Below are 8844 nucleotides of genomic sequence, written 5' to 3'. Positions count from 1 at the left end.
AAGGAAGGAAGGAAGGAAGGAAGGAAGGAAGGGAGGGAGGGTGGGTCTCTCATAGTATGGGGCCATGCACCCCATTGTGTGCATCTGGGCAAGTCATTCTCTCTGATGAGTTTGCCCAGCATTCAGAGTCACCAAAGCTCCCTCTAGTTTCAACAGTCTCTGGGAGAACTAAGTGGGGTCCCAGTACCCTGTCAGAACAGGTAGAGGCTTTGACACACAATTTTCAGGCTGCCTTGCATATCGTTGAGGGAGTGAGCTTGGAGTAGTGAGAAAAGGCTATTCTTGCACCCAAAAGATCTGGACTAAAGTCCCATCAGTCACTCGGGTAGGTTAATTCTTTAGACAAATTCTTTAACAGCTCTAAGCCTGACTATCTCTAAAAAGAACTTACACTTTGCAGAATTGTTAAGGGAACTAGGAATAAAATATACTATTCTCATGATACCCCCAAAAAATGATGATCTTCTATCAACTTAGAGGAACTCACCTTCAAAGGGACTCCCTTGAATCTTAGAAGACCCTGACTGACCTAACTTTCCAACATTCCCAAACACTGGATACCAGGTGACAAAGGTGAGAGAACACCCAAACAGAGCCAAGGGTGCTTTTCTAAATTCCATTCAGGCTCCTGCCTCTCAGCCTTCAAACATGAGCCATCTCCTCCCCATTTTGTCTCCCCTCTGGCCAGGTCAAGACTAGGTAACATCTAGCAAGCACCAAATGTGCTAAGTACTATGCTAGACTAAGGATAGAGGCCACCACAAAACACTACCATTTCTAAACACTTCCACACTTAGCTTCATCTTATCCTAGGCAGAACCTAGGACTAGTAGCACCCTCCCTCAATTTTTTTTTAGAAATGTGGTCACTGAGACTCAAAAGATAAGTTGTTCGACCGAGCTAATGAGCATCTGCCCAGAAGTCAGACCTCCTGATGTCTTTTTCTGATCTACTCCCTAATTAACTAATTCGTCTACACCCAGCTCTGTGCATTTTCTTTCAACTTGGCCGCTGTTTCACTGGGTTCATCCATTTAACCACTCATCATTTACGAACCACCATGTGCCATTCACAGGTGTATAAGGTGCAGCATTCAACGAATAGGCCCTGGAGTTGACCTACTTCAAACCCAGCTCTCCCAAGTGTTACCTAGATGACCTTGGATAAGTTACTTCACCTCTCAGTGTCTAACTTGTCCTTACTCTACAAAATGGGCAAATAGCAGTCTACCTCTCACGCCGGGCCCTTGAAAAGTAAATGAGAGGTTGCCTGTAAAGGATTCAGTTGAACCCATGGTCCCCACTAAGCAGTCAGATGTGAGCTGCTTTTATTTTTCTTCTAGGTTTTGGGCATACAGTCTTGAATCAGACTAGAATCTTAGTCTCAAGGAGCTTACACTGGTGGGAAACACAATAAGTAAATTATCAATAAAAGTTTCCGACGGTGATGCTTATTATGAAAAAAAAAATGTGACAGTGGGATTTAGATTGAGTGGTCACCGAAAGATACTCAGATGACAGTCAAACTGTAAAGAACCAGGTCTAAGAAAAGCTAGGGGAGAGAAAACAGCAAAAGCAGAGGGAGGTCCTGTGCTTGGAGCAAACTAACATCTTGCAGTCGGGAGGCTAGTAAATAGATGGGAGGTGGGAGGAGAGGGAACCGCAGTGAGATGTGGTCACACAGGGCGGCAGCACCAGCTTTGTAAAACAAGGTAAGATGATTCCTCTTCACCTTAAATGCGCCAGGCATCCACTGGAGGGTTTTTATCAAGGGGAAGGGTATATGATCTGATTCACAACTTTTTAACTGCTCCTTTGGCTGCGGTGTTGAGAAGCGGAGAGCCTCGGTTAAGAGGCTGTTCGTTGTCCAGGACTGGAAGCATCTCATGTATACAGAACAAGCCGCGTGCACTAGGGTGCAGGGAAACAAATCCAGGTCTACAACGAGTCAGCAGGAGCTGATGTGGCCTCCCCACCTCTCCCGTTCTCCGCTCTTTCTCCCCTTATGCCAGGGTAGTGAAGCCTGAAGGCGGCCACTCCAGGATGGCGGACCCCGGGCATCGCCGGGCCTCAGGTCCGTCTCGTACACGGCGGAAAGAGAGACGCTCGCCACCCGAGCGTTGGGAGGGCTCAACGAGCGAGGCGCGCCCGCCCGCTTTCGGGCCCGAACCTCCCCTCAGGCCGGCCCGCGCCCTCCACGCCCACCCGGCCCAGGCCGCGCTCGCTCGTCGCGCCCGCCGGCGGCCCGCTCACCCGGATGCCCTGCAGCACCCGGACCCGCTCCTCCTCGTCCATTCCGAAGGACACCCTGCGGGCCTCGCTGCTCTCGGTGCTCCCCATGGCAGGAGGCGAGCGGGCAGGCGGCCACGCGACCCGGCTCCAGAGCAACCAGCCGAACGCTGGGTTGCGGCTCCCTGTGCGCCCCGCGCTTCCCGGTACTCGAGCTGCTGCTGCACAAGCCAGCAAAGCCAGGTCCTATTGGCCGCCTCTGGAGACTTAACCAATCATGTGTCGCCTGCCCGCGGGGTATTGTGGGGGTTGTAGTCTAGACGGCCCGGGCTGCCAATCTGTCTAAGGATCACGCGGAGGCGTGGTGCCTGAGCGGTGGAAAGCGTGTTGGAGTGGAGCGGCGAGTGGAAAGATTGCCCTTGAAGCAAAGCCAAGGGTGATGTTTTAAGGCCAGAAGCCCACCAAGGAAGGAGGTTGAGCCAAGCACGTGAGGGCGACCTTTGCATGGTTTGCTGCTTGGTTCATTCAGCAAACTCCTGTTGAGCCCTCACCAAGCACCGAGCAAGCACTGAGCTAGCCACGGGGAATGCAAGGACAAACAAGGCACGTCCTGCCACAGTGACATTTAGATATAATGGAAGGAACAAATGAAACAAGCAAGCACATAAATAAGCCTACTAACCACTGTGGTAAGTGCCAAAAACAGAAAACTACGTCACAATGCCTTGAGAGAAACTAACAGGAGGGATCCTCCTTTAATTTGAGAGACCAGAAAACCTCTCTGAGAAAGAAGCATTTGAATTGAGACCTAAGGATGAGTAAGCCAGAAGTTAGCCAGAAGAAGATGGGGGAAGAACTTGGCTGGGAACCAACCAGTGCAAAGGCCCTGAGGCAGGGAAAACTTTGCCACATTCAAGAAATAGATAGAAGGCCTAGACACATGACTGGAAAGTAAGAAGGGAGCAGAGGAAAGCCAGAGGCAAGGAGGTCAATGGAGCCGGAAGGGCTCAGATCATGTAGGGCCTTATAGGCCAGGTCAGAGTTTTATTCTAAATGCCCTGGGAGGGCAGTGAATGATCATAAGCATTCAGGAAATATTGGCCAAGGAGCATACATGTCATGCATTGAGTGCGATGTACCAAGCGTTGTGTTTATGCTTCTTACAGAGGACATACGAATAATGGAGGAACACAAATGATTGCAATGCACAGCCATACTGACCTTGAATGAAGCCCCCTCTTGTTCAACCAAGTTGCTAAATGGCTCTGATTTACCAAAGTGGGCCTGGAGCTGAGTTTGGAATCTGGAACTGAGAAACACTGAATTGCTACATAAAATAGCAAGAATCTTTTGGGAACCTGGGAAAGAAGGGGTGAGGAGGAGAGAGTGAATGAGAGAGACCAGTGAGAATAGCTTGGGTGAAGAAGCTGGTGAACATTCCAGAGGTAGGGCCAGAGGATTTTTATGAACAAAGGTATCTGCTACTTTCATTCAGAATACTTTGATTTGTAAATCTTCCTCCTTTCTTTCTGTCCTCCATTTCTTCCATATAAGCAGAGCTCGAGAAGGTGATTCTGGTTCAAGTGGTTTATTGGAGAAGTGCCTCAGGAGAAAGGAAGTAAGAGAACAGGATGAGGTGGGGGGAAAGCTAAGTAAAGATGTGGTCAGAGCTGGAGACTGGTTTCTGTTTAATGCTGGGCCAGGCTGGGGTGGGGGTGGTGCTCTGGAGAACAAATTATATTCAGAATTAGTCTCATCCTACGACAAGGGGACAGGCCTTCTGTCTGCCATGTCAGTTAGTTATTGGCAGCCCAGCACAATTCCCCAGTGAAGGGGGCACCTGTCAACAGCCCACAACCACACAAGCTGCAGGATGACCTCACCAGCTGGTGAAAACCCTGAGTGGGGTACTTTCAGCATCCATCACACACCCCACATGCTTTTGCAGGGCTCCCAAACACCAGAGCATCTATGTCTGTGCAGAGGGCTTGTGAAGAACTGAGGAAAGGGATGGATTTCACTTCTGGGTCCAATGATGAAATAACACACTGAACTGATTCTACGAACAAACAGTTAGAACCACGTGACTGAGCAGGAGACTGTGTGTGGTCTCCCCCTCCCCCACTGTGCGCAACATCCGGGGAGAGAATCAGATTTCCACAAGACTTAGAGTGGGGCTTCTGGTGCCAGCAGCTTAGCTAAGTCTCATGACGACCCCACAAGTTCAGCACCCCCATTTCCCAGATGAGAAAACCAAGGTGCAAACGGGGAAGATAACATGACATTATAAATCCAAAGTAGGATGATAGTTTGAATAAAGGCAGTGGCATAGGGATGCAGAGGAAAAGAGGGGAAGGGAGGTTTATATTTTTTGAAGGCCTTCTTTGCCCCAGGTTCTATGACACAGGAGCACGCTGTGTGCAGTTAGTTAATCCACGACCAATTCATTTAGTCCTGGAAATCCTCCAGAGAGAGTTCTTGCCCCACTGTAAGGCTAAGGAAACTGAGGCCTTTGTAACAAGCCCACCAGCTGCTGCCCAGTACCCATTCTCTCCTTCCTTACAACAGAATCCCAATTTCTGTGCAACAATGTGCCTGGTTAGAAAACTTTGCCCCCCACTGGCCAAACTTGGAACAATTTGAGCATTATAGCAATTTGACAATTTGAGCTTATAACATACTAATTTTTTTTTTAAATCCAATAGTCCATGTGTTAAAAGAAAGAGAGGCTGGGGGGGGAAGGGAAAACTTTACAAGAAAATGCCAACAAACCAATGTGAGATTTAAAAATCACCACTTTGCAAGCCTCAGTGAATTAACTGAATCAGGCAAAACTCATCAATGAATACTAAAGCCACTGAGCGAAAGGTGGTTAGAGAACAGGATATTCAGGTAACCTGCAAGTTTCACCAGAGATTTCTTAACTATTACAAAGGGAAAACTGTATCACAATGATGAGACCCGGAAGTCACTGCCTTAAACGGTCAAATTTAGCAGGACAAGAGGTGGGCAACCTGACCTGATCTCCCTCCTGATGTGATGCAAAAAGGAACAGGCATTGATCCCGTAGGGTATTGTCAAAAATGTGTGACCTGAATCTAATCACAAGGAAACAATCCGGCAAATCCACCATGTGAAACCTCTTAGGAAACAGCTGTCCTAGACTCTTCCAAAAGGTCAATGTCATGAAAAACAAAACAAAGTAAAAAAAAAAAAAAAAGTAGTTTAAAAGAGATGAAAGAATGCAACCAAGAATCTTGATGAAATCCTGGATAAAAATGACGACAGTAAAACAACAGCAATGACACTGTAAAAAGAGTACTTGGGACGATTGGAAAATTTTAGATATGGAACAACGTCCTAGGTGATATTATTGAATTAATGTTTATTTTCTTGTTCCTGGGAGATGCATGCTGAAGTATTTGGGGATGCAGTGTCATAGTTTCTGCAGCTTGCACTCAAATGTTAATGATAGGCGAATCTAGGTGAAATATATATTAGAGTCCATTTTCTTATCCTGTCACTGTTCCTATGGTTTGAAGTTTTTCAGAATAATAAATAAGAGGGAAATAAAATAAAATTCTGCACTTGGGGAAAAAATATTTCCCTCCCCAGGCTTCCTTGACTGCGGCATAACCTAGAAGTGACCATGTGACCTAGCTCAAGCCAAGGAGGCTCTTGAGCAGTGTGGTACCTGGAGAACAGCACAGGGTCTGAAGAGAGCAGTGAGATGTGACCATGTGAGATGGGTGCAAGGCTGAGCCCTGCCTCTATCTAGACTTTTGCCCCAGGCGTGTTATTGAATATCTTTCCACCTCAGTTTTCTGGTGGATATGAGAGTGATAGGGAACATGGCGCAGAATGCTTACCCAGAGCTCGGCACTTCGGTGAGCTAAGTCAGTGATTGCTATTATTATCGAAAGATTTTGGTTTTGGAATTAATAACTTGGCAACTAGTATAGAGGGTGTGTTGGAGAGAGCCTTGTGTGAGGTGGCTTCTCTTAGATAGGGTTCTCCAGAAGCAAGCAAGAGGAAGAGAAGGGCTGGTAGAGTAGAAAAGTGAGAAAAGTAATCTGCTTTGTCAGTGTTAAAAGCCAAAAGGAAGCTTTCTCCATAAGATCAGGAAAAAGACAAGGATGTCTGCTTTCATCACTTCTATTCAATATTGCACTGTAGGTTCTAACCAAGGCAGAAAGATAAGAAAATGAAATAAAAGTCATCCAGATTGGAAAAGAAGAAGTGTCTCTATTTGCAGATGACATGGTCTTATATATAGAAATTCCTAAGGAGTACACACACACACACTCAACAGAAGTAATAAGCAAGTTCGGCAAGGTTTCAGAACATAAGGTCAATATACAAAAATCAGTTCTATTTCTATACACTCAGAATGAACAATCCACAAATGAAATTAAGATTTCACTTACAATAGCATCAAAAAGAATAAAACACTTAGGAATAAATTTAACCAAAGATGTGCAAAACTTGTACCCTGAAAATTATAAAACATTGTGTGTTGTCTGGGAAAGGGGATGGAAATTGACAGGAAAATAATACTTAGGGTATTGGCTACATGACATATACATTCATCAATACTCATCAAGCTGTAAACTTAACATCCAGGCATTTTTCATTATATAAATTATACCTCAATAAAAGTCTAAAATATTTGGGGGGAGTTAATGCCATAACATTTCATGTCTCACTTGGGCAAAATGTAGATGGACAAGACTCGGCAATGCTGCCTGTCGGACGCTCCACCGAGCTTTAACCACACCATCTGGAACACTGGCTTCTTTGGTCAACTTAGCAGGGCAGGAATGGGCCTCATTTACAACTCAAAAGCAAAGAAACCGAATAACCCAATTTAAAAATGGGCCAAGGACCCGAATAGACATTTCTTCAAAGAAGATACACAAAAGGTCAACAGGTACCTGAAAAGATCCTCAATGTCACTAGTCATTAAGGAAATGCCAATCTAAACCACAATCTAAACAAGCCTGTTAGAATGGCGTCACTAAAAAGACAAGGGGTTAACAAATGCTGGTGTGGGTGTGGAGGAAGGGGAACCCGTGTGCACTGTGGGTGGGAAGGTAAATAGCTGCAGCCACTATGGAAAATAGTATGGAGGAACCTCAAAAAATTAAAAATAGAACTACCATATGATCCAGCATTTCCACGTCTTTTTTTAATTCTTTATTTAAATTGAATTCAGTTAACACATACTGTATTATCAGTTTCAGAGGTAGAATTTAGTGATTCATCAATTGCATATAACAGCCAGTTATATGCAATTATTACATCAAGTACATTACATTCCCTCCTTAATGCCCATCACCCAGTTACCCCATCCCCCCCACTTCCCCACTAGCAACCCTCAGTTTGTTTCCTAGAATTAAGCATCTCTGATGGTTTGCCTCCCTATTTTCATCTTATTTTATTTTTCCTTCCCTTCCCCTATGTTCATGTGTTCAGTTTCTTAAATTCCACATATCAGTGAAATCATATGATATTTGTCTTTCTCTGACTGACATATTCCACTTAGCACAATATCCTCTAGTTCCATCCATGTCGTTGCAAATGGCAAGATTTCATTCTTTTTATGGCTGAGTAATATTCCTCTGTGTGTGTGTGTGTGGTATTATTTCCATTATATACATATACCACCTCTTTTTTATCCATTCATCTGGCAGTGGACATCTGGGCTCTTTCCATAGTTTGGCTATTGTGGACATTGCTGCTATAAACATTGGGGTGCAGGTGCCCTTTCAAATCACTATGTTTGTATCCTTTGGATAAAGACCTAATAGTGCAATTGCTGGATCATAGGGTGGTTCTATTTTTAACTTTCTGAGAAACCTCCACACTGTTTTCCAGAGTGGCTGTACCAGTTTGCATTCCTACCCACAGTGTATGAGGGTTCCCCTTTCTCCACATCCTCACCAACATCTGTTGCTTCCTAACTTGTTCATTTTAGCCATTTTGACTGGTATGAGGTGGTATCTCATTGTGGTTTTGATTTGTAGTTCTGATGTCAAATGATGTTGAGCATTTTTTCATCAGTCTATTGGCCATTTGTATGTCTCCTTTGGAGAAATGTCTGTTCGTGTCTTCTGCCCATTTCTTGACTGAATTTTTTGATTTTTGGATGTTAATTTTGGTAAGTTCTTTATAGATTTTGGATACTAGCTCCTTATCTGATAAGACATATCTTCTCCCGTTCTGTAGGTTGCCTTTTAGTTTTGTTGACTATTTCCTTTACTATACAAAAAGCTTTTTATCTTGATGGAGTCCCAATAGGTCATTTTTGCTTTTGTTTCTCTTGGAGACGTGTCTAGCAACAAGTTGAGGCAGCTGGGGTCAAAGAGGTCAGCATTTTCACTCCTGGGAGTATATCCAAGGGTAATGAAAATGCTAACTCAAAAAAAAATATCTGCAGCGGTATTTACAATAACCAAGACGTAGAAACAATCTAAGCGTCCATTTACAGGTGAATGGGTAAAGAAGTCATAGTATATATATAATATACAATGAAATACTATTCAGCCATTAAAAAAGTGAGAAAATCCTACCATTTAGAACAACATGGATGAAACTTGAAGTTTTATGCTACGTG

At 44.5% G+C, this 8844-nt stretch overlaps 1 protein-coding gene across 2 annotated transcripts in view; it reads right to left on the bottom strand.

The window, feature by feature from the left end:
* CHCHD6 (coiled-coil-helix-coiled-coil-helix domain containing 6) overlaps window positions 1-2464 on the bottom strand; it is a 242514-nt gene extending 240050 nt beyond the window's left edge. For both annotated transcript variants that reach the window (XM_040628357.1, XM_040628358.1), the window contains exon 1: window positions 2253-2464. In XM_040628357.1, the coding sequence (XP_040484291.1) occupies window positions 2253-2339 (87 nt within the window). In that variant the 5' untranslated portion in view covers window positions 2340-2464. The remainder of the gene's footprint in view (window positions 1-2252) is intronic.
* Between the last annotated feature and the right edge of the window lie 6380 nt (window positions 2465-8844).

The sequence above is a fragment of the Ursus maritimus genome, unplaced genomic scaffold (assembly GCF_017311325.1).
Source record: "Ursus maritimus isolate PB19 unplaced genomic scaffold, ASM1731132v1 scaffold_14, whole genome shotgun sequence".
Classification (NCBI taxonomy): Eukaryota; Metazoa; Chordata; class Mammalia; order Carnivora; family Ursidae; genus Ursus; species Ursus maritimus.
Note: the sequence above shows the minus strand (reverse complement) of the source record. Positions and strands in the feature narration are given on the sequence as shown.